The sequence below is a fragment of the Salmo salar genome, chromosome 19, assembly GCF_965601325.2.
Source record: "Salmo salar chromosome 19, fSalSal1, whole genome shotgun sequence".
NCBI lineage: Eukaryota > Metazoa > Chordata > Actinopteri > Salmoniformes > Salmonidae > Salmo > Salmo salar.
Window position 1 is genome coordinate 50,917,363 of NC_138309.1, and position 26,873 is coordinate 50,944,235.

The 26,873-nt window shown below is 45.7% G+C and overlaps 1 protein-coding gene across 1 annotated transcript; it reads right to left on the bottom strand.

Annotated features, from left to right (window-relative positions):
• On the bottom strand, window positions 1–26,873 carry LOC106593932 (ubiquitin carboxyl-terminal hydrolase 54). Its single transcript, XM_082965524.1, has 17 exons — window positions 26,382–26,873; window positions 25,043–25,135; window positions 18,999–19,133; window positions 15,663–15,776; window positions 15,292–15,374; window positions 14,971–15,076; window positions 12,101–12,247; window positions 11,257–11,406; window positions 10,857–11,037; window positions 10,559–10,738; window positions 8,573–8,882; window positions 6,814–7,170; window positions 6,551–6,675; window positions 6,247–6,405; window positions 2,231–3,867; window positions 1,720–1,894; window positions 1–1,326 (listed from the first exon to the last, which is right to left on the bottom strand). Exons 1-15 carry the CDS (start codon window positions 26,547–26,549, stop codon window positions 3,431–3,433), a joined length of 2,745 nt encoding a protein of 914 aa, XP_082821650.1. The 5' UTR covers window positions 26,550–26,873; the 3' UTR covers window positions 1–1,326; window positions 1,720–1,894; window positions 2,231–3,430.

Consider the following 26,873-nt stretch of genomic DNA (forward strand, 5'->3'; position numbering starts at 1 on the left):
TTGGAAAAGGTCAGGGAGGGGCGACAGCCCAAACTCGCCAAATAATATATTTCTAAACAAATGAATATATTCCGAATACATTTACAAATGTATGTCACACATTAAAATACATTTACAAATGCATAAAAAAGACATTATTTGGCAAATGTTTTATATTTCACATGTATCCTAAGCTGCATCCTAAAAATATATTTTAAATGCATTTTTTTTCCCGTATGGGAAACTAATCCAATCATTTACTTAGATTTTTTGGCACCCATTAATGAAATGGTTGTTCCAGTTTAAATGGTTTCTAACCCTGGCAGTCATTATAAATGCAGGTTGCGGGTAAATTAAAATGTCAACTGTTTTACACATCACTTTACAAGCCAGCCTAATGTGATTTGCAGGTAGGGATGGCAAAAATTGGGTATGTTGTGCAGAAATCCTTCAACCAGGATTTTTTTGAAAATCAAGTAATTTTGGGAAAGCGTCCAGAAGTTTGCAACCCTATTTGCAGGCCTGATGTGGCCTGTAAACCATGAGTTTCAGGCCACTGTATTAGGGTAACACTAGGCCTCAAAATAAGGTCTTATGAGATAAGTAATAAAGAACTATAATTATAATGATAACATTTACCTTGGAATTCAATTGGTGGTCACAGGACAAATATAAAAGAAATGAATTCAACTACCATGTCACTAACAAATACAGTCATGGGTGGTAACTCTACAATTTACTCAAAAAGGCAAGGCACACTGGGAAATTCTATTGGAGGCGTGGCTTAGAGGTTCCTGTAAGTCACTCTGGATAAGAGCATCTGCCAAATGACTAAAATGTATATATTAAGTGCAATGAGCTTCCTCAAAAGTTTTGAGTAATGACAGCACATTGGGGTTTACAGTGTAGCGGTGTGGAGGGTTAGGACCCCAGAGGGCTGGCCTGGAAGGAGCCTGTAGCGGTGTGGAGGGTTAGGACCCCAGAGGGCTGGCCTGGAAGGAGCCTGTAGCGGTGTGGAGGGTTAGGACCCCAGAGGGCTGGCCTGGAAGGAGCCTGTAGCGGTGTGGAGGGTTAGGACCCCAGAGGGCTAGCCTGGAAGGAGCCTGTAGTGGTGTGGAGGGTTAGGACCCCAGAGGGCTGGCCTGGAAGGAGCCTATAGCGGTGTGGAGGGTTAGGACCCCAGAGGGCTGGCCTGGAAGGAGCCTGTAGCGGTGTGGAGGGTTAGGACCCCAGAGGGCTGGCCTGGAAGGAGCCTGTAGTGTAGATGCATATGGAGGCGGATCAGTGGCCTGAAGACAGCTTCACCCCAGTCAGACACCAGAAACTCCCCGCACCATTGGACATCTCCTGCAGGGGCAGGGACAACACAGAGTGACGGACAGGCCCAAGAGGTGAAGGGTAAGGGGTGACGTTAAAATGACCTGAATGTAGATATGGATGGACTGGTGTGATGATGATGATGATGATGATGATGATGATGATGATGATGATGATGATGATGATGATGATGATGATGACACTGTCTCATCCCAGATGAGATTAGGTAAGAAGCAGAGGCACCTTCAGAAGGGGAGAGAGTAGAGAGGAGAGGAGAGAGACTGACGGATAGAGAAAGAGAGAGAACAGTAGAGTGATGATAGAGTGTAGATGAGAATTGAAGGTGAAACAGTCTACAAGTCTACAACATGACGAGTGGAGAGTAGCAATGCATGTGTATGCGTGTTTGTACGATACACTCACAAAGCTGCGTGTTGAGGTGAGACGATGGCGACGCGGGTTGATGATTGTGCCGCTCAGACTACGGACCATTGTGCTGCTGCAGTCAGTCTGGTACACACTCCTCTCCATGTTGGCATTGGGGGTGAGGGAACGAGCTGGCCCTCCTACCCCACACTGCAGCCTCCTGACCGGGCTACTACCTAGACACACACAGGGCATAGTCTGGAGGTCAGGGATCACTCTCACTATATACACACACAACTTCATACATATACTAGACACACACAGGGCATAGTCTGGAGGTCAGGGATCACTCTCACTATATACACACACAACTTCATACATATACTAGACACACACAGGGCATAGTCTGGAGGTGAGGTCAGGGATCACTCTCACTATATACACACACAACTTCATACATATACTAGACACACACAGGGCATAGTCTGGAGGTCAGGGATCACTCTCACTATATACACACACAACTTCATACATATACTAGACACACAGCTACTATAGTCTGTAGTACCTACTTCTACATCCTGGCTGGAGGCTGGCCCGGTATAGGAAGTCCAGCTCTGAAAACTCTGCCTCCTCAGGGTCACAGGGGTCATGCTGCCCAGGGGCAGGCTGGGAGTTGTAGTTTCGGTAGGGGAGGTGTGGCCTAAAGGGGAGGCGGCGGTCTGGAGGGGTGTCATATGGCGTAACCATGGCATCTGGGCGGTCCACGCTCCAGGAGGACCAATGACGTGTGACGGTGTTGGAGGCGGAACCTTGATCGGGCCAATGTGGAGAGGCAGTGGAGGGTGAGGGGTGGGGCTGACTGCGGGAGGAGCAGAGTGTGTGTGTGGGTGCTCAGGGTTTGTATGTGAGGGTGGAGGGTGTGTGTGTTGGCGGTCAGAGTAAGAGTGTGTGTGTGAGGGGGGAGTGTGTGTGTGAGATATATCCCAGAGTCTGAGAGGTAGAGAGGGGAGAGAGATGGCCAGGTGTCTGCCAACAGGTCTCACACCCCCAACCTGTAACAACTCTTCCAGGCTCATCCCCTGTCCTTCCTCACCCCTCCTCACCCGCTCCCCCTTCTCACCCTCCTCAACCTGTGCTGGGGGGTTGTTGGTGGGAGGGCGTGGGAGGGATGAGTGGAGAGGGGGCTGACCAGGGCCCAGGGTTGCATCCTGGTAGGCTGGCCGGACCTCTTCCCCCTCCTGATTGGGCATCAGCAGTACTTGGAGCGGGCCAGACTGTTCACTGATTGGACCACAGAAGAGAAGGGGTGGGTCAGAGACACTCAGGAGCCAATCACAATCAGAGTAAATAAAGATTTTTGAAAAACACTTCAAATGAAAATGATGAAATATTTAGAAATAAAAGCCTCTTATGTTAGGTTTATAACTGTGTAATGTAGTATTTATAGAGCTACACGGCACTATGTCACCACACATACTCACACACACCATCCCCCACCCCCCACATTAATTCTCCACATCTCCGCTGGCTGGCTCAGTAATAATTACCCAGAAGCCTTTGCAGCAGTCACCATAAATCACAGGTCTATTTTGATGAATAGAGGAGAGGAGGAAGAGAATAGAGAATACATGAGATAGAGCAGGATAGTGTATACCTGCCATCCAACCCAGCACCAGCCCCTCACAGATATCTCACCATCAAGTACTAGTACAAACCAGTCAAGATCAGCATTGACAAACACAGACAGATACAGACACTTTCCACTCTACTGCACTACACACAGAGGAGGTTTTGGACAGGCAGATCTGGGACACACACAGAGGGGTCCTGGGTTGGGTTTTGGACAGGCAGATCTGGGACACACACAGAGGGGTCCTGGGGTGGGTTTTGGACAGGCAGATCTGGGACACACACAGAGGGGTCCTGGGGTGGGTTTTGGACGGGCACATCTGGGACACACACAGAGGGGTCCTGCAGTGGGTTTTGGACAAGCAGAGCTGGGACACACACAGGGGGGTCCTGTGTGGGTTTTGGGGACACACAGGGGACAGTTATGGTACCTGCGATGTCCCTGTGGACTGGCACTTCCTGTTTCCTGCTCCATATCCTGTTCCTGTGTGATTGGCTCCGCAGTGCTCCTCATGCACGCAACTACAGTCAGTCCACTACGAGCATTAGCCTCATGCAGGGGGCTGAGCACAGCTGAGAATGTTGATGAGAAAGCAGGAGGAGAGATACAGAGAGAGATGGAAATAGAGATGGAAAGAGAGATACAGAGAGAGATGGAAGGAGAGAGAGATGGAGAGAGATACAGAAAGAGATGGAAATAGATAGAGATGAGGGGAGATACAGAGAGAGATGGGGAGAGAGATGCAGAGAGAGATACAGAAAGAGATGGAAGGAGAGAGAGATGGAGAGAGATACAGAAAGAGATGGAAATAGAGAGAGATACAGAGAGAAATGGAAGGAGAGCAATACAGAGAGAGAAATGGAAGGAGAGAGATACAGAGAGATATGGAAATAGAGAGATACAGAGAGAGATGGAGAGAGATACAGAGAGAGATGGAAGAAGAGAGAGATGAAGAGAGAGATACAGAGAGAGATGGAAATAGAGATAGATACAGAGAGAGATGGAGAGAGAGGTACAGAGAGAGACAGAAATAGAGAGAGATACAGAGAGAGACGGAAATAGAGAGAGATGAGAGAGAGAGATACAGAGAGCGATACAGAGAGAGATAGATACAGAGAAAGATGGAGAGAGAGATACAGAAAGAGATGGAAGGAGAGAGATACAGAGAAAGACGGAAATAGAGAGAGATACAGAGAGAGATGGAAATAGAGAGAGATGAGAGAGATGGAGAGAGACAGAGAGAGACGGAAATAGAGAGAGATATGGAGAGAGATGGAGAGAGAGATACAGAGAGAGATGGAAATAGAGAGAGATATGGAGAGATGGAGGGAGAGATACAGAGAGAGATGGAAGTAGAGAGAGATGAGAGAAAGATGGAGAGAGAGATACAGAGAGAGATGGAAATAGAGATAGATACAGAGAGAGATGGATAGAGAGATACAGAAAGAGATGGAAGGAGAGAGATACAGAGAGAGACGGAAATAGAGAGAGATACAGAGAGAGACAGAAATAGAAAGAGATGAGAGAGAGATGGAGAGAGAGATAGAGACGGAAATAGAGAGAGATATGGAGAGAGATGGAAATAGAGAGAGATGGAGAGAGAGATGGAGAGAGAGATAGAGACGGAAATAGAGAGAGATACAGAGAGAGACAGAAATAGAAAGAGATGAGAGAGAGATGGAGAGAGAGATAGAGAGAGACGGAAATAGAGAGAGATATGGAAATAGAGAGAGATGGAGAGAGAGATGGAGAGAGACAGAGAGAGATGGAAATAGAGAGAGATGGAGAGAGAGATGGAGAGAGAGACAGAGAGAGATGGAAATAGAGAGAGATTGAGAGAGAGATGGAAAACATGAGGAGAAAGAAAGAGTACAGGAGGAGAAAGAGAGAGAAAAAGTGAGGTGGAGAAGAAGAGAGAGAGATGGAAAGGGAAATGAGAAAGAAAGATGGAAAGACAGAAAGGAATAGAATTGAAAGAGAGATGGAAAGAAAGAGAGGAATAGAATAGAAAGAGAGGAATATAATACAAAGAGGAATAGAACAGAAAGAGAGGAATAGAACAGAAAGAGGGGAATAGAACAGAAAGAGAGGAATCGAACAGAAAGAGAGGAATAGAACAGAAAGAGAGGAATAGAACAGAAAGAGAGGAATCGAACAGAAAGAGAGGAATCGAACAGAAAGAGAGGAATAGAACAGAAAGAGAGGAATCGAACAGAAAGAGAGGAATCGAACAGAAAGAGAGGAATAGAACAGAAAGAGAGGAATAGAACAGAAAGAGAGGAATTGAACAGAAAGAGAGGAATCGAACAGAAAGAGAGGAATAGAACAGAAAGAGAGGAATAGAACAGAAAGAGAGGAATCGAACAGAAAGAGAGGAATAGAACAGAAAGAGAGGAATAGAACAGAAAGAGAGGAATCGAACAGAAAGAGAGGAATCGAACAGAAAGAGAGGAATAGAACAGAAAGAGAGGAATAGAACAGAAAGAGAGGAATCGAACAGAAAGAGAGGAATAGAACAGAAAGAGAGGAATAGAACAGAAAGAGAGGAATAGAACAGAAAGAGAGGAATAGAACAGAAAGAGAGGAATAGAACAGAAAGAGAGGAATCGAACAGAAAGAGAGGGGGAAAGAGGTATGAAGGAAAGACAGAAAAAGAGAAGCAAAGTAGAGGAGTGGTTATGAAGCATGCAAACAACTCCTTTGTGTGTGTGTGTGTGTGTGTGTGTGTGTGTGTGTGTGTGTGTGTGTGTGTGTGTGTGTGTGTTAGTCAATGAGAGAGAGGTGAGGTTTTCACACACACACACACACACACACACACACACACACACACACACACACACACACACACACACACACACACACACACACACACGCACACACTTTCTCCTTAAAACACAGACACATACTCACACATTCTCTCTCTCTCACACACACACCCTCCCCGTCGTCACCTTGGTGTTGTAGCTGGTCTAAGTCCATGTATTTGGAGGGTCTGGGGTTGAATCCCACGGCAGCTTGTCTCTCCGCCTCTTTCCTCCTCTGCTGCTCCTGCTGCCTCGCTCTCCTCACTACCTCCTCCTGAAGCTCATCCAGCTCGCTACGGCCAGCGCCTGCACACACACACACACACAAACACGCATGCACGCACACGCACGCACAGGAACGTGGGAGAAACAAACATGTATAAATATTGTACAAACACACACACACTCTACTAATCTGATACCGTTAGATATCTTACACACATACACACACCCAGGTTGTTGTTGCAGCCCCAGCGAGGTGCTGGCAGCTCCTGCAGGATGGCACTGGTGCTTTTAGACTTGGGCACCGTGCGCCACGATGGACCAAACATCAACACACGCTTCTGACCTACCTCCCTGAGAGAGAGGGAGAGAAACGCTGTAAGACTACAAAACATATGTCACAGTATGTTGGGGGGTGTGTGTGTGTGTGTGTGTGTGTGTGGTGTGTGTGTGTGTGTGTGTGTGTGTGTGTGTGTGTGTGTGTGTGTGTACCTGTCAGGGCTGCTCTCATAACCACTCTCCATCCTCTGGATCAGACGAGGCTGAGACTCCGCCCCTCTCAACGGGGGAGGAGGGGGGCAGTCCGTGCCGTTGCCTAGCAACCCAGGCATCCCTGCCACCTCCTCCGTATCTCCCCACACACCGCCTACACCCCCGGCCCTCTCTCTTGCCCCCTGCAGATCAGCCGTGTTAGTTGGACAGTGTTGTTGAACCTCTGAAGGTAGAGGGGGCCCAGGCAGGGTGCTATAGCCCAGCGGAGAGCCTCTCTGGCGGGTGAAGATGCTGTCGATGTTCAGGGCTTCCCTCCGTGGCCTCCAGGCTGGCCGGTAACTTCGACTCCCAGGTGAACTGGAGAGGATAGGTTACATTTTACATTACACATGAGTCAAAACACTTTACAAAATACTGCAGCAGGTAACAATGTAAAATGTTAACTTACTGTAATAAGTTTGGAGAACTCAAACTTTAACAGATATATTACATAAGGCTTCTACTGTGCATGCACTTTGTACAGTCACTCCCACATGGACTAGTATATATGTCAGTATATACACTATATATATACAAAAGTATTTGGACACCCCTTCACATTTGTGGATCCGGCTATTTCAGCCATACCCATTGCTGACAGGTGTATAAAATCGAGAACACAGCCATGCACTCTCCATAGACAAACATTGGCAGTAGACTGGCCTTACTGAAGAGCTCAGTGACTTTCAACGTGGCAACGTCATACGATGCCACCTTTCCAACAAGTCAGTCCGTCAAATTTCTGCACTGCTAGAGCTGCCCTGGTCAAAGTCCTGTTATAGTGAAGTCGAAACATCTAGGAGCAACAACGGCTCAGCCGCGAGGTGGTAGGCCACACAATCTCACAGAGCGGGACCGCCGAGTGATGAAGCACGTAGCGCGTAAAAATGATCTATCCTCGGTTGCAACACTCACTACCGAGTTCCAAACTGCCTCTGGAAGCAACATCAGCACAATAACTGTTCGTCGGGAGCTTCATGAAGTGGCCGAGCAGCTACACACAAGCCTAAGATCATCATACGCAATGCCATCGGCTGGAGTGGTGTAAAGCTCACCGCCATTGGATGAATCATACTTCACTATCTGGCAGTCCGACGGACGAATCTGGGTTTGGCGGATGCCAGGAGAATGGTACCTGCCTCGATGCATAGAGCCAACTGTAAAGTTTGGTGGAGGAGAAATAATGGTCTGGGGCTGATTTTCATGGTTCAGGCCAGGCCCCTTAGTTCCAGTGAAGGGAAATCTTAATGCTACAGCATACAATGACATTCTATACGATTTTGTGCTTCTAACTTTGTGGCAACAGTTTAGGGAAGGCCCTTTCCTGTTTCAGGATGACAATGCCACGTACACAAAGCGAGGTCCATACAGAAATGGTTTGTTGAGATCGGTGTGGAAGAACTTGACTGGCCTGCACAGAGCCCTGACCTCAACCTCATCGAACACTTTTGGGATGAATTGGAATGTCGACTGCGAGCCAGGCCTAATCTCCCAACATCAGTGCCTGACCTCACTAAAGCTCTTGTAGCTGAATGGAAGCAAGTTCCCGCAGCAACGTTCCAACATCTAGTGGAAAGCCTTCCCAGAAGAGTGGAGGCTGTTATAGCAGCAAAGGGGGGACCAACTCCATATTAATTACCATGATTTTGGAATGAGATGTTCAACAAGCAGGTGTCCACATACTTTTGGTCATGCAGTGTCTGTGTGCGGTAGCGCCCACCTAGACTTGGACTCACTGCTGGTGCTCTCATCCTCCCAGTGTGGCCCCACGGCCCCTGCCTCAGATCCCAGCACAGACCCCCCTATCCCCGAGGAGGAGGAAGAGGACATGGGACGGGAGGAAGAGCAGGAGGAGGAGACGGGATAGGAGGAACAGGTAGAGGAGGGGGGATGGAAGGAACATGAGGAGAGAGGATGGGAGGAAGAGCAAGATGACGTGGGACGACGAGAGGAAAGGAGGAACACAGCTGTCTCTTTATAGTCACCCTGCTGCAGGGGAGGGGAGGGGGGGCAGAGGGGGGTCTCTGCTACTTTGTTTGATAGAGTGAGAGAGCGAGAGAGAGAAGGAGAGAGAGAGAGAGAGAGGGAGAGAGAGAGAGGGGGAGAGAGAGAGAGAGAGAGAGAGAGAGAGAGAGAGAGAGAGAGAGAGAGAGAGAGAGAGAGCGATGAGAGAAAGAGTGCGAGGGAGGGAGGGAGGGAGGGAGGGAGGGAGGGAGGGAGGGAGGGAGGGAGGGAGGGAGGGAGGGAGGGAGGGAGGGAGGGAGGGAGGGAGGGAGGGAGGCCGGGAAAGAGACAAAAAGCGAGAGAGGGTGGTTAGATAGTTTACCAGTGGACCATCCACCTCAGGGAATTTCATAAAAATAAAAATGGTAAAACATTGAAAAACTATACTAAATATATTCACGTCACCAAATAATTGATTAAAATATACTGTTTTGCAATGAAGGTCTACAGTAGCCTCAAAAGCACTCTGTAGGATAATACCATGAACTGACATGTTGTCCAACCAATCAAAGGATCAGAGAATGAATCTAGTACTGAAAGCATAAGCTACAGCTAGCTAGTATTGCAGTACATGAAATGTGCTGAGTAGAGAAAGAGAAAGACAATAGCTGAACCGTTTTCAACAAATTAAGTTCTTCAAAATTTAAGGAGAATCAAGAGACAGAGAGAGATTTCTCATTTTTTTCACTTTCAGTTTCACTTACTTAGCTAGCAAATGCAGCTGGCTAGATAAGTTACTCAAACAGAGGGATGCTATGTTAGCTAGCTGGCTATGACTATCCAACACAACACTGGAACTCTTCCAGGTCAAGGTAAGCTTTTGGTTTTACTAATTTATTGCCACCGAGGCCCGCCGGTGTAACAGCTTACTGACTGTACACTGTAATGTTACTGCTGATTGTAGCAGGTTTACTAACGCATTAGTTCTATTAGCTATGTTGACTAGGACGTTACTGTAGATAATATGTGGACAATGAGGTAGGCTGTGTGTAGTGGTTATGACATGGTTTAGCTTGGAAAGGTTTTTTCGCCTGGTCCCATACTGCTGATGTGTTCATTGAAGTCCACAAACGAAGGGAAAAGGTGAGAGGAGGAGAATGCATAGAGGCTAGAAGGAATACAACGTGGCTGCTATGATCAGGGGTGTATTCATTCCGCCGATTCTGTTAAAAAACGTTTCTTAAACGGAAGCAAACAAAACAGAGAAAAAAGTACCTGAATTTGTCCAATAGAAACCCTTGTTTGCAACTGTTGGACTAATGATTACACCCTAGATAAGCTAGATGCAGGCAAGAGTGTGTAAGCCGGTGTTGAATGTGTCACTGTCTGTTCATGTGTCACTGTCTGTCATCTCAAATGTATCTCTCGACATGTGTGCACCTACGTTGTAAACTTTCATTCATAGGCTAGGTTGTAGCAACCTCATGATGGGTATAGAGACAATTAGAGTATCATGTAGTAGTCTGAATCACTGTTGCATTGAGCTGGGTGAATAGAATATGAATGACAGTCATCAAACATGCTGTAATAGAAATAAGGCCATGTTCATGGAAAACAATCATAAGAAACGGCACTGACCGCCACTGGTGTTTACGGTTCTCTGATCCTGGGGGACTATAGAATGTGTGCAGGCTTTGGTTATAGCCCAGCACTAACACACCTGAACAACTAGTGGTGTTGTAACATACACTATGTTAATCACCTGCTGCAACTGCACTGTGTAGCGGTGTGCTGTTGTCATGGTTACCGACAACGATGGTCTGCGTTTTGTTGGACAGGTGGCTGCCTGTTGACTGGCGGAGAGGGCGATTTCGAGATGCTCGGTGGCTGGAGCTGTCAGAGGAATCTGTACGGGTATCACTGGATATGGAGGGCTCCCGTCCTGAGAGAGAAAGAGGGATGAAAGGAGAGAGAGGCAGAAAAGAAGAGAGCTTTAGGGTTAGGAAGTTTTGGAGTGAGGCTCAGGGTTTAGAAGTCAGAGGTTAGGGGTTAAAGGTTACCAGAGTCCTCGCTCTCATATCCTGCCTTGCTGCAGTGCAGCAGGTCCAGCTGGGGGTAAGAGAGGGAGGAGATGTCCTGCGATACCACCGGCGTCCCCCGGGGGTCAGCATAGAGCAGCAATAGAGGCTGGTAGTGACCCTTTATACAGCGTGCCACCACGTCCTTCCACTTAGGACCGATCTATAGAGATAACACACCCACACATTCTAACCAACATATCTACTGTTGTACCATTGAGCAAGGCACTTAACCCCCTCCAGGGAAGATTCCTTTATATTCTAACCAAATGGACAATAAAGTATCTATTCATTATATTCGTTCATTCTATCCTCTATGCAGCTAGATTCTAAATAACACACATTTCAACTAACTAACTCATTCACTCAGTCACTAACTCACCTCTTTGACGTGAGCGTCGTCGAAGTACATCCACTTGCGTATCTTAGTCTGGAAGAAGAATGTGGAGTAGTGTTTACCATAGTAACACACCATACCAACCAGGTACAGCTCAGCCTGACGAGCCCTCTCCTCTGTCACACGATAAAACAACTAGGGGGAAGGGAGAGGGGGAGAGATAAGGACGAAGGGAGAGAGAAGGTAGGAGAGAGAGGGGAGAGATGAGGGAGAAGGATGGAGAGAGAGAAGGAGAGAGAACGAAAGAGAGAGAAGGGGAGAGAGAGACAAGGAGAGAAAGAGAGAGAGAAGGGGGAGAGAGAAGGAGAGAGAGATAAGGAGAGATAGAGAGAGAGAGAGAAGAGCGAAAAAGAAGGGGAGAGAGAGAGAGAGAGAGAGAGAGAGAGAGAGAGGGGAGAGAAAGAGAAGGGGAGAGAGAAAGAAGGGGAGAGAGAGAGAGAGAGAGAGAGAGAAGGAGAGAGAAAGAAGGGGAGAGAGAGAGAAGGAGAGAGAGAGGAGAGAGCGATTGAGAGAGAGAGAAATCAGATGTAATAGAGGATAAAAGGAGAGAGAAGAAGAAAAGAGAAGAAGAAAAGAAGAGGTGTAGGCATGTTATCGGGCTAATCGAAGCGAGTCAAGACCACATTAGACTACTGAGCTAAAGCATTGGCTAAGGTTAATCATTGTGTGTAAATACCTGCGTGGGTGCGGACATGTGCAAACGTGTGTGTGTGTGTGTGTGTGTGTGTGTGTGTGTGTGTGTGTGTGTGTGTGTGTGTGTGTGTGTGTGTGTGTGTGTGTGTGTGTGTGTGTGTGTGTGTGTGTGTGTGTGTGTGTGTACGTGTCTTACATCCCCCAGGTGTAGACAGGTGCCCAGGCTGTGAATGACGTCCTCAGCTAGGTCAGAGTGGTCTGAGTCCCAGACCAGACCGATGGACACTATCTCTGGAGAGTTCATCAACACACGGCGGATACGCAACACCTCCCCACAGTTACTCTGCAGGGAGAGAGGAAAACAGAAACAAAAACAAATATTAAAAGAGAAGAAGAACAGTTTCAAGTGATTATTGAAAGAAAACTGATTTGGAATCTGAGAGAGAGAAAGAGAGAGAGAGAAAGAAAGAGAGAGAGAGACAGAGAGAGAGAGAGAGAAAATGTTGCAATGTAAACATATGTTTCCCATGTCAATAAAGCCCCTTCAAATTGAGACTCTGCATGCAGAATTCTGCAAAAATATCCTGTGTACAATGTAAAACACCAAATAATGCATACAGAGCAGAATTAGGCCGTTACCCGCTAATTATCAAAATTCAGAAATAAGCAGTCAAATTCTACAACCACCTAAAAAGGAAGCGATTCCCACACCTTCCATAACAAAGTCATCACCTACAGAGAGATGAACCTGGAGAAGAGTCCCCTAAGCAAGCTGGTCCTGGGGCTCTGTTCACAAACACAAATAGACCCCACAGAGCTCCAGGACAGGAATAGAAAGACAATTAGACCCAACCAAATCATGAGAAACAAAAAAGATAATTACTTGAAACATAGGAAAAAATTAACAAAAAAACAGAGCAAACTAGAATACTATTTGGCCCTAAACAGAGAGTACACAGTGGCAGAATACCTGACTACTGTGACTGACCCAAACTTAAAGAAAGCTTTGACTATGTACAGACTCAGTGAGCTTAGCCTTGCTATTGAGAAAGGCTGCCGTAGGCAGACCTAGCTCTCAAGAGAAGACAGGTTATGTGCACACCGCCCACAAACTGAGGTGGAAATGAGCTGCACTTCCTAACCTCCTGCCAAATGTATGACCATATTAGAGACACATATTTCCCTCAGATTACACAGATCCACAAAGAATTCCAAAACATTCTATTTTGTACTTTAGCTATTTGCACATCATTAAATGTACATAGCCAAAATATGACATTTGAAATGTGTCTATTCATTTGAAACGTGTCAGTGTAATGGTTTTTTCACTTTCGTTTGGTATCTATTTGACTTGCTTTTGATGTAGACAATGTAAACATTTGTTTCCCATGCCAATAAAACCCATTGAATTGAGAGAGAGAGGGGGGGGGGGGTAGTTTTCTGAGTTAGACCCTTCCACTGACTCACGACCCACCACAGAGCTGTCAGAACACACACACACCTAAACACACACACTCCCCTGACAACCAGAGAGAGTGCCAGAACACACACACACACACAAATACACACACTCCCCTGACAACCAGAGAGAGTGCCAGAACACACACACACACCTAAACACACACACTCCCCTGACAACCAGAGAGAGTGCCAGAACACACACACACACAAATACACACACTCCCCTGACAACCAGAGAGTGCCAGAACACACACACACACCTAAACACACACACTCCCCTGACAACCAGAGAGAGTGCCAGAACACACACACACACAAATACACACACTCCCCTGACAACCAGAGAGAGTGCCAGAACACACACACACACAAATACACACACTCCCCTGACAACCAGAGAGAGTGCCAGAACACACACACACCTAAACACACACACTCCCCTGACAACCAGAGAGAGTGCCAGAACACACACACACACACAAATACACACACTCCCCTGACAACCAGAGAGAGTGCCAGAACACACACACACACAAATACACACACTCCCCTGACAACCAGAGAGAGTGCCAGAACACACACACACACAAATACACACACTCCCCTGACAACCAGAGAGAGTGCCAGAACACACACACACACCTAAACACACACACTTCCCTGACAACCAGAGAGAGTGCCAGAACACACACACACACCTAAACACACACACTTCCCTGACAACCAGAGAGAGTGCCAGAACACACACACACACACAAATACACACACTCCCCTGACAACCAGAGAGAGTGCCAGAACACACACACACCTAAACACACACACTCCCCTGACAACCAGAGAGAGTGCCAGAACACACACACACACAAATTCACACACTCCCCTGACAACCAGAGAGAGTGCCAGAACACACACACACACAAATTCACACACTCCCCTTGTGGGCAGGGGGTAGGTCCAGGCTGGCACTGGTACTGACAGGGAGGGATTATGCCAGGATGACCTGGTTCTGAGAAAGGGACCCACACACCATTCCTGTTATTGACACACACTGGGTGTGGGGATATGGGACAAACACACAGTTAACCCAAGGGACATACTGTAGCTTAGGGCCAAAGCTATCACAGGCAGTATTGTAGAAGCATAGAGCAAAGGTATCCTCTCAGCCTCACAATAACATGGTGGTGTGACTAGCTGGGAGGCTGAGGGGCTGGAGAGGGGGTCAGCTGCCAGGCTCTGCCCAGAGAAGAGGTCCATTGTGTGGATACTCTGGCAGAGGTGGCTGGTGTGATCAGCCCTGGATCTATTCACCGCCTCACACCAACAGCTTTTTACTATGTGGCAGCAGAACAACACTGTACACTGCACACTGCACACACACACACACACACACCTGCATGCAAGCACAGTATAAAGAGCTGTCAATGTGTGTTCACCAGTGTGTGTGTGTGTGTGCGTGCGTGCGTGCGTGCGTGCGTGCGTGCGTGCGTGTGTGTGTGTGTGTGCGTGTGTGTGTGTGTGTGTGTGTGTGTGTGTGTGTGTGTGTGTGTGTGTGTGTGTGTGTGTGTGTGTGTGTGTGTGCGTGTGTGCGTGCCTGTACAAACTCACCGGGCAGTTGCGTAGGTCTCCCATGTTGCTGGCGTTGCGGAGCAGCTCTCCAAACATGTTGGGGGTGGGCTTCTCTCTACACTCTAACATCCTCACTGCCTGGTTACTGCAGCAAGGACACACACACATACACACTGGACTATACACACACACACACGTCCTTAAGAACACACAATGGACTATACACACACACACATACACACACATCCTCAAGAACACACAATGAACTATACACACATGCGAATGCAAACATTGTAGTTCACACACACACGTGCACACACACACTACACACACTACACACATAGGCATGCCTGGTGTTACCAGAGGGACGTGGTAGAGATGTAGTGAACCATCTGAATGAAGGGAAGGGGGTCCGACGAGGCTCCACAACTACTGCACACACACTGACAAACACAAACAAAATACATTAGAAAAACGTCCTCTTATCATTTTACATTTACATTTTAGTCATTTAGCAGACGCTCTTATCCAGAGCGACTTACTTTTTTTCATACTTATCCACCAAGGGCCGGCCTGGATGCAGTAACACATCTGATGTGTAGCCCCAGTTCTCAGGGGCCTCGGCGTCCACCGGTTGTCTCTTCTGTCCAACACTCCATTGATCCATCAATGCCACAATTGTTCTTAGAAAATCCCTATGAATGTGGTAATGAAGTGGTTTAGTGTCTCACCTGTTCGAACAGAGTCATGGCAAACTTCTGGTGTGGTATACAATGTTTAGCCGTACAGATGTCCTCTCTGGTCTCGGCGCTGATGTGGAAATGGATACGCATCAGTAGATTCTCCTGTAACACACACACACACACACACACACACACACACACACACACACACACACACACACACACACACACACACACATACACACACACACACACACACACACACACACACACACACACACACACACACACACACACACACACACACACAGCCTGGTCAGTCAGGATCCAAGGCAATACCTCACGTTCGTCCAGGTGCCTAGGAAGTCGGGAGATGCATTCAAAACCAGCCCCTAGGGGCAACGGTGAGCACTATTACCATCAAGTAGGTAGTGGCTTGCTAGGGCGTTGTGGATGAGGACGTTGGATGGGCGTAAGCTGCTGTGAACTCCATCTCCGAGGGTCGCGTGTTCAATCCCAGTGCCTTCTCCCAAACCTTAACCCTCACCTTAATTATTGCCTAAACTTAACAATGAAAATGTGACGTTTTTCCACTCCTGGACATGTTGAATACTGAAGTCACACCGTGAAATCTTGTTGTGTGTGTGTGTGTGTGTGTGTGTGTGTGTGTGTGTGTGTGTGTGTGTGTGTGTGTGTGTGTGTGTGTGTGTGTGTGTGTTGTGTGTGTGTGTGTGTGTGTGTGTGTGTGTGTGTGTGTGTGTGTGTGTGTGTGTGTGTGTGTGTGTGTGTGTGTGTGTGTGTGTGTGTGTGTGTGTATGTGCTCTAGTTAATGTGATTGTGGATGCAGCATCTACACTAATGTTCAAAAGTTTGGAGTCACTTAGAAATGTCCTTGTTTTTGAAAGAAAAGCTAATTTTTTGTCCATTAAAATAACATCAAAATGATCAGAAATACAATGTAGACATTGTTAATGTTGTTAAAAGACTATTGTCGCTGGAAACTGCTGATTTTTAATGGAATATCTACTTAGGTGTACAGAGGCCCATTATCAGCAACCATCACTCCTGTGTTCCAATGGTACGTTGTGTTAGCTAATCCAAGTTTATCATTTTAAAAGTAATTGATCATTAGAAAACCCTTTTGTATTTATGTTAGCACAGCTGAAAACTGTTGTCCTGATTAAAGAAGCAATAAAACTGGCCTTCTTTAGACTAGTTGAGTACCTGGAGCATCAGCATTTGTGGGTTCGAGTACAGGCTCAAAATGGCCAGAAACAAATAACTTTCTTCTGAAACTCGTCAGTCTATTCTTGTTCTGAGAAATGAAGGCTATTCCATGCGAGAAATTGCCAAGAAACTGAAGACCTCATACAACGCTGTGTACTACTCCCTTCACAGAACATCGCAAACTGTCTCTAACCAGAATAGAAAGAGGAGTGGGAGGCCCCGGTGCACAACTGAGCAAGAGGACAAGTACATTCGAGAGTCTAGTTTGAGAAATAGATGCCTCACAAGTCACACTGGGATAAACACTGATACACTGGGATAAACACTGATACACTGGGATAAACACTGTCACACTGGGATAAACACTGTCACACTGGGATAAACACTGATACACTGAGATAAACACTGATACACACTGTTACACTGGGATAAACACTATCACACTGGGATAAACACTGATACACTGGGATAAACACTGTCACACTGGGATAAACACTGATACACTGGGATAAACACTGATACACTGGGATAAACACTGAAACACTGGGATAAACACTGATACACTGGGATATACACTATCACACTGGGATAAACACTGTCACACTGGGATAAACACTGATACACTGGAATAAACACTGATACACTGGGATATACACTGTCACACTGGGATAAAAACTGTCACACTGGGATAAACACTGTCACACTGGGATAAACACTGATACACTGGGATAAACACTGTCACACTGGGATAAACACTGATACACTGGGATAAACACTGATACACTGGGATAAACACTGAAACACTGGGATAAACACTGATACACTGGGATAAACACTATCACACTGGGATAAACACTGTCACACTGGGATAAACACTGATACACTGGGATAAACACTGATACACTGAGATAAACACTGATACACTGAGATAAACACTGATACACTGAGATAAACACTGATACACACTGATACACTGGGATAAACACTGTCACACTGGGATAAACACTATCACACTGGGATAAACACTGATACACTGGGATAAACACTGATACACTGAGATAAACACTGATACACTGAGATAAACACTGATACACTGGGATAAACACTGATACACTGGGATACACACTGTCACACTGGGATAAGAACTGATACACTGGGATAAACACTGTCACACTGGGATAAACACTGATACACTGGGATAAACACTGTCACACTGGGATAAACACTGATACACTGGGATAATCACTATCACACTGGGATACACACTGATACACTGGGATAAACACTGATACACTGGGATAAACACTATCACACTGGGATAAACACTGATACACTGGGATAAACACTGTCACACTGGGATAAACACTGATACACTGGGATAATCACTATCACACTGGGATAAACACTGATACACTGAGATAAATACTGATACACTGAGATAAACACTGATACACTGAGATAAACACTGATACACTGGGATAAACACTGATACACTGGGATAAACACTTTCACACTGGGATAAACACTGATACACTGGGATAAACACTATCACACTGGGATAAACACTATCACACAGGGATAAACACTGATACACTGGAATAAACACTATCACACAGGGATAAACACTGTCACACTGGGATAAACACTGATACACTGGGATAAACACTATCACACAGGGATAAACACTGATACACTGGGATAAAGACAGACACACCGGGATAAACACAGACACGTCCTGTACGTCCAGATAGTCCTATAGAGAGGGACAGTGTTCTTAGCTAAATGGCTAATGCTAGCAGAGCTGGGCTGGGCTGTGAGCAATGAAGGCAGGAGAACAGAACAGACAGGAGTTAGATCGACAACCTTCCCTTTGCAGGATTTAGTTCCAGCTCTACACTAACACACCTGATTCAGTTAACCAATTAGAATCAGGTGTGTTAAAGCAGGACTGGAGTAAAAGACTGCATACCCAGTTACTCTCCATGAGGAGTGTTAGCACGCGGTGTGTGTGTGTGTGTGTGTGTGTGTGTGTGTGTGTGTGTGTGTGTGTGTGTGTGTGTGTGTGTGTGTGTGTGTGTGTGTGTGTGTGTGTGTGTGTGTGTGTGTGTGTGTGGGTGGGTTAGTGGGTGGCTGTGTGTGGGTGGGTGTCTTACTTACAAAGCATTCTGCTGCATCGTCCATGATCCCCAGCTGGAAGCGTTGTTCATCCTGGAAGGTCTTGGCTAGTGCGCTCCGCAACATGTCCGACGGTAACACACGCTCACTGCTGAACTGGAACTGGGCAAAGATACTCTATATACACACACACACACACACACACACACACACACACACACACACACACACACACACACACACACACACACACACACACACACACACACACACACACACACACACACACACACGCGCACACACACACACTAGAACTGAGCAAATTGCAGCTTTATGGAGTAGAACATAATACCACTCTGTCCAGGTAGTTGTATCTTGGTTGAACGTCTACCATGGTGTGAGGAAAAGTATTACAACAGTACTACTACAACAGTACTACTACAACAGTACTACTACAACAGTACTACTACAACAGTACTAATATTACCTCTTTGCTCATTGTTTCACTAAAACTGGGATACCCATTTAAGGCTAGAGAGGTGTGTGTGTGTGTGTGTGTGTGTGTGTGTGTGTGTGTGTGTGTGTGTGTGTGTGTGTGTGTGTGTGTGTGTGTGTGTGTGTGTGTGTGTGTGTGTGTGTGTGTGTGTGTGCGCCAGTGGAGGCTCCTCCTCAGAGGAAGGGGTGGACCATCCTCCTCAGTGAAATTTCATAAAAATAAAACCAGTGAAACATTAAAAAAGTTATCCTTTTTAGATAAAACCATACTAAATATATTCATATGTCACCAAATAATTTATTAAAACACACTGTTTTGCAATGAAGGTCTACAGTAACTTCAACAGCACTGTCTGGGGTAGCACCATGGTGTAGCCAGAGGACAATTAGCTTCCGTCCTCCTCTGGCTACATTGACTTCAATACAAAACCTAGGAGGCTTGTTGGCCTCACCCCCTTCCATAGACATACATGGTAATTTTGACCACTTCCAGAGGACGTCCTCCAACCAATAAAAACTATTGCAGTATGAACTGACATGTTGTCCATCCAATCATAGATGTAGGATCAGAGAATGAACCTAGTGTGTTGTATTGGGATTGTGCCACAGAGCATTATGGGGGTTCTATGTGTAGAGAAGCTTGGTGACATTGTTGGATAGAGATTTAGAGTGAAAAGTGATAGTTTTTAAAATATTATTCAATTCAAATTAGTTTTTTCAATTTACAGGAGACGGAGGAAGTATATTAAAAATAGTTTTTTTGGTTTTAGAACTTTATTTTTGTGTCCAGTTACTGCAATTTATTTAAATGTGCCATGGTAACTTCAGTAGCTAGCTAGCTAACGTTACCAGCACGAGTGTGCAGTTTTTCTGGAATGATCAATCAACATAATAGTGATGACAGATGTGAGTAAATGTTTTATAAGGCCTACAGTTACATAGGCCTGCATGATGCAAACATGCATAAAGCACAGCCCTGTGAGTTCTACTGTCTATCAGTTGTCTATGTCTGGGTAGAGGAAATTCCCTTCCTAATCTCGTCTAAATATAATTCATATGAACAAGTATAAGGTTGCTGCAGTTTGACAGGGTTTTCAAAAAACTCCGGGCCCCAGGGGATAAAAATTGCCCCACCACTCTGGGACCTATGGTGCCACCAGTCTGCTTGCAGTTGTCAGTTATTGTCAGGTATGTGGATGATCAGGGCTTTATTCAGGAACGTTTCTTGAGCTACTTTGATGTGTCAAGTGGGGGACATGCACAGTCTGTGTTTAACTTCATGGAGAAACTTGTTGTTCAACCTACAATGGCACAGCTGTAATGGAATGTATGTGCTATTTGTATTTACAGCTAAGTCCCCTCCTGTTTCCTGATTGAGAGGTAATGACAGCTCCACTCCACTACCATTGTCAACTCTCTCCTGACATGAACTGAAGCCACGTCTCATGTGTCCGCTCATCCACTGGCACATTGAATGTTTTCTCTCCAAGCACTGTGCAGCCCTCTACATGTTAAGTGAACCTCATCTACTATAGCGATGTCAAAGGTTTGTACACCTATTCATTCAAGGGTTTTGGTTTATTTGAACTATTTTGTGCATTGTGGAATAATAGTGAAGACAACTGTGGAATCGTGTAGTGCTCGGGGTGTTGAACAGATCAAGATATATTTTAGTTTCCACACAAATCAGAATTTCACATTGAGCTAGCTAAATAAGGCAGGTCGTAGCTAGTGTTTCTATATGGATATAGAAAAGGTATAACATTTTAGATGTGGCTCAATTCATACCTCATTACTGTATGTAGAGTCAATCACATACACAATCACATTATTACACATCAATGATTTTACTCCTTGCTTGGACTAACTCATTCTGAACTCTTTTGTCTAACTGTGTAGTGTTATTGTTTATTGTCTTCCCAGTCAAATCCTGTCCTGCACTGAAGTCAAGCCACTGAACACCTCAACTCATACCTCATACCCTCATTCAATCACTGCTGTGATACCTTCCCAAAACGGTGTAAGTAGCCCTCTCATTCCCATTCCCCAAAACATTGTACTATAAATGTCTTTATTAAATGCTTTAGGTTAAAGTAATTACTCTTTTGACGATTTTTGAAACACACTTTGACATCTCTGTGCCTACACCGTGGGTCTCCCATCCTCCTCAACTTTTCAAGTCACCGGCCTCCACTGGTGTGTGCGAGCGTGTGTGTCTGTGTGTGTGTCACGATGGCGCTGCTGACTGCAGCAATGCTCCAAGGAAAATAGAGGGGGAATATATCCTACAGAGAGGGAGGGATGGAGATGGGGAGGAGGAGAGATATAGACAGTGGGAGGAGGGAGGTGTGTGGGTGATTGAGCTGAAGGGAAAATTCCTAAGCATCACTAAGAGAGGACAGGCGCAATCGACACCACTCCCACATTCATTCATCCCTCACTTCCCCTGTCACTCCCCCTCCCTCGCTCCCTCTCCCTCTCCCTCTCTCTCCCTCCCCTTCTCTCTCTCCTCACCCTCCCATTCTCTCTCTCCTACGGGTGCAGAAGGAGGGCCAAAGTGAAAATTGTTTGCCCTGCACAATTAATGAACCAGCAGCATCGCCTAGGCCTATACGTTCTCTCCCAGACTCATAGATAGAACATTTGGAGCGCAGTATACTGTGGCAATTTTAGCATGTAAATCTTGGTGGGACAAACAAAACACTTTTTTTTTAGATACAGGCCAGATGTATGGTCCAGTGTTCTAAAGAAAGACTTGTTGTCCTAGCACCACACTGCCAGTTCTCTGACCTCCTCCCTATAGGCCATCTCATCGTTGTCCGTGATCAGTCCTACCACTGTTGTGCCATCAGCAAACTTAATGATGGTGTTGGAGTTGTGTTTGGCCACGCAGTTGTGGGTGAACAGGGAATACAGGAGGGGACTAAGTACACACCCCTGAGGGGCCCCAGTGTTAAGGATCAGCATGGCCAACGTGTTGATGCCTACTCTTACCACCTGGGGGCGGCCCGTCAGGAAGTCCAGGATCCAGTTGCAGAGGGAGGTGTTTAGTCCCAGAGTCCTTAGCTTAGTGATGAGCTTCGTGGGCACTATGGCGTTGAACACTGAGCTGTAGTCAATGAACAGCATTCTCACATAGGTGTTCCTTTTGTCCAGGTGAGAAAGGGCACTGTGGAGTGTTATTGAGATTGCGTCATCTGTGGATCTGTTGGGGCGGTATGCGAATTGGAGTGGGTCCGGGAGGATGCTGTTGATGTAAGCCATGACCAGCCTTTCAAAGCACTTCATGGCTACCGGCGTGAGTGCCACAGGGCGGTAATCATTTAGGGAGGTTACCTTCGCTTCCTTGGGCACAAGGACTATGGTGGTCTGCTTGAAACATGTAGGTATTACAGACTCGGTCAGGGAGAGGTTGAAAATGTCAGTGAAGACACTTGACAGTTGGGCCACTTATGCTTTGAGTACACGTCCTGGTAATACATCTGGCCCAGCGGCTTTGTGAATGTTGACCTGTTTAACCTCTTAGGGCTAGGGGGCAGTATTTACACCGCCGGATAAAAAACGTACCCGATTTAATCTGGTTACTACTCCTACCCAGTAACTAGAATATGCATATACGTATTAGATATGGATAGAAAACACCCTAAAGTTTCTAAAACTGTTTGAATGGTGTCTGTGAGTATAACAGAACTCATATGGCAGGCAAAAACCTGAGAGATTCCTTTACAGGAAGTGGCCTGTCTGACCATTTATTGGCTTTCTTTGACATCTCTTTCCAAAACAAAGGATCTCTGCGGTAACGTGACACTTCCCACGGCTCCCATAGGCTCTCAGAGCCCGGGAAAAAGCTGAATGTCGTCATTCCAGCCCCAGGCTGAAACACATTATCGCCTTTCTCAAGTGGCCGATCAGGGGACAGTGGGCTTAGGCGCGTGCACTGATCGCCCCCGTCTTTCTTTTTTTTCCTCTATTTACCGAAACGCAGATTCCCGGTCGGAATATTATCGCTTTTTTACGAGATAAATTGCATAAAAATTGATTTTAAACAGCGGTTGACATGCTTCGAAGTACGGTAATGGAATATTTCGATTTTTTTTGTCACGAAATGCGCCATGCTCGTAACCCTGATTTACCATTTCGGATAGTGTCTAGAACGCACAAACAAAACGCCGCTGTTTGGATATAACGATGGATTATTTGGGACCAAACCAACATTTGTTATTGAAGTAGAAGTCCTGGGAGTGCATTCTGATGAAGAACACCAAAGGTAATAACATTTTTGTTATAGTAAATCTAATTTTGGTGAAGGCTAAACTTGCCGGGTGTCTAAATAGCTAGCCCGTGATGGCTGGGCTATGTACTTAGAATATTGCAAAATGTGCTTTCACCAAAAAGCTATTTTAAAATTGGACATATCGAGTGTATAGAGGAGTTCTGTATCTATAATTCTTAAAATAATTGTTATGCTTTTTGTGAACGTTTATCGTGAGTAATTTAGTAAATTGTTAGTAAATTCCCCGGAAGTTTGCTAGTTCTGAACTTCACATGCTAATGTCAAAAAGCTGTTTTTTGATATAAATATGAACTTGATTGAACAAAACATGCATGTATTGTATAACATAATGTCCTAGGGTTGTCATCTGATGAAGATCATCAAAGGTTAGTGCTGCATTTAGCTGTGGTTTGGGTTTATGTGACATTATATGCTAGCTTGAAAAATGGGTGTCTGATTATTTCTGGCTGGGTACTCTTGCTGACATAATCTAATGTTTTGCTTTCGTTGTAAAGCCTTTTTGAAATCGGACAGTGTGGTTAGATTAACGAGAGTCTTGTCTTTAAATAGCTGTAAAATAGTCATATGTTTGAGAAATTGAAGTAATAGCATTTCTAAGGTATTTGAAAATCGCGCCACAGGATTCAACTGGCTGTTACGTAGGTGGGACGATTTGGTGCCACCTAGCCCAGAGAGGTTAAAGGTTTTGTTCACATCGGCTACCGAGAGCGTTATCACACAGTCATCCAGAACAGCTGGTGATCTCATGCATGCTCCAGTGTTGCTTGCCTCGAAGAGAGCATAAAAGGCATTTAGCTTGTCTGGTAGGCTCACGTCACTGGGCAGCTCGCGTCTGGGTTTCCCTTTGTAGTCCATGATAGTTTTCAAGTCCTGCCACATCCAATGAGCGTCAGAGCTGGTGTAGTAGGATTCAATCTTAATCCTGTATTGACGCTTTGCTTGTTGTCTATGTTGTTCGTATCTTCGTTCAGCCACATCCCCGCGTGGGTTCTGCTGGCTCAGCACTTTCAGTCAGCCAATTAATTACACAGCGGCTCAGGAGATAGAACAGCGTGTAAAACACACACACATACACCACTACAAACACACTTATACACACACATAGCACACACCGACAACACTACATTATACAATGCTGACATCTCTGTACACACCAACACTGCTACACTACACAATGTACTCAGACAGACACACACACATACTGTACACACAGCATCATTAGAATGCTTTATAGAACACACACACTCATAATAGCTAAATAAGTGCTCATGAGAATGAAGGGCCCTTGGAGACCTACCTTGAGGGCACAGAAGATACAGGAGTCTTCCATACACTTGTGGGTGGTCAGCTGGCGGAAACTTCTACGGAAGATATCCAGATGCCACAGGACCTAAAGAGAAAACACACATTTTATATATTTAAATGTTTTGTATATTTTACATATTTACATTTTTAAAGGTCCAATGCAGAGGTTTTTATATCAATATCCAATCATTTCTGGGTAACAATTAAATACCTCACTGTGATTGTTTTCAATTAAAATGGTCAAAAAGAAAGGACCAATTTGTCACGATTTTTTTTGCTAAGACAGTGGTCTGAGTGGGGAGGGGAAAAACGGAAAACTAGCTGTTTGCAGAGTGGTTTGGAACAAATTCTTATTTGACAATTAACAAATGTTGATGTCACCAGGCAAGCCAAAACTCCATCCCATCAAAAGAAGGGCATTATCATAATTTTCACAATTTCACAGTATTCCAACCTCATAATGTGGAAATATATATAAAACACAGAACAATCACGTTTTTGACTGCACTGAGGGAGGTCAGGTCATCTAGAGGTTGGACCACTTCCCTCTGTCCTCCCTCTTCCCTCTGTCCTCCCTCGTCCCTCTCTCCTCCACCCTCCACCCTCTCTCCTCCATCTTCCCTCTGTCCTCCCTCTTCCCTCTCTCCTCTTTCCTCCCTCTCTCCTTCCACTTCCCTCTCTACTCCCTCTTCCCTCTTTCCTCCCTCTTCCCTCTCCTTTACAATGGTGTTTGTTCTTCATTGGTTGCCCTTTTCTTGTGGCAACAGCTCACAAATCTTGCTGCTGTGATGGCCTACTGTGGTATTTCACCCAGTACATATGGGAGTTTATCAAAATTGGGTTTGTTTTTGAATTCTTTGTTTTTTTCTCTCTCTCTCTATCATATCTCCTTCTTCTCTCCCTCTCTCACTATCTATTTTTATCTCTCCTTATCTCTCTCTCTCTTTCTTTCTTTCTTTCTTTCTTTCTTTCTTTCTTTCTTTCTTTCTTTCTCTCTTTCTTTCTTTCTTTCTTTCTTTCTTTCTTTCTTTCTTTCACTCTCTGTATCTTTCCCATCATTGCTCCCCAGGGACTCAGAGAGTGAGAGATCACTGAGAATGACAGTCCAGCATAGCCGATGTGTGCGTGTGTGTGTGTGAGTGTGTGTGTGTGTGTGTCTGTGTGTGTCTGTGTGTGTGTGTGTGTGTGTGTGTGTGTGTGTGTGTGTGTGTGTGTGTGTGTGTGTGTGTTTGTGTGTGTGTGTGTGTGTGTGTGTGTGTGTGTGTGTGTGTGTGTGTGTGTGTGTGTGTGTGTGTGTGTGTGTGTGTGTGTGTGTGTGTGTGTGTGTGTACCTGCAGAGCACTGTTTAGGAAGCAGCTGTTCTGTCCAGGTTCGTTGCTGAGGCCTTTACTCGGGGCGAAGGAGGCCATAGTCCGAGGGGTCGTGATCAGTCCTTGTAGCCCTCCACCAGGACCTCCGCAGCCACCGCCCGACGCAAAGTAGTTCCTCTTCCACGACATCACTTCCTGCTGGGCGCTCCCGGCATGAGATGGAGCAACGTGTTCTAAGTTACTTCCATTAGAGAGAGAGTGGGGATAGAGAAAGAATGACAAACAAAGAGAATAGGTAGAAAGAGCGATGGAGAGCTTTGGTCTCTTTCTGGTAAGTCTTGACTGGCAGGTGTCTTCAGTCCTTCCACAGTCCTTTACTTCTGTTCAGCCTAATATGTCTCTTCTCTGCTCTCACTCTGCCTGCAAGAGACAAACCACACAACACAATCACCACATCTCCTATACAGTACCACACACACACAACACAATCACCACATCTCCTATACAGTACAA

What these genes read in the sequence shown, in the direction of transcription:
- LOC106593932 (XM_082965524.1), bottom strand. Translation starts at nt 26,549, where the DNA reads ATGTCGTGGAAGAGGAACTACTTTGCGTCGGGCGGTGGCTGCGGAGGT. An exon ending in ACGATGCAGCAGAATGCTTT is followed by an intron (nt 15,777 to 18,998) that starts GTAAGTAAGACA and finishes TGTGTGTTACAG; the next exon opens with GAGAATCTACTGATGCGTAT. An exon ending in AGACCAGCTACAACACCAAG is followed by an intron (nt 3,868 to 6,246) that starts GTGACGACGGGG and finishes CAACATTCTCAG; the next exon opens with CTGTGCTCAGCCCCCTGCAT.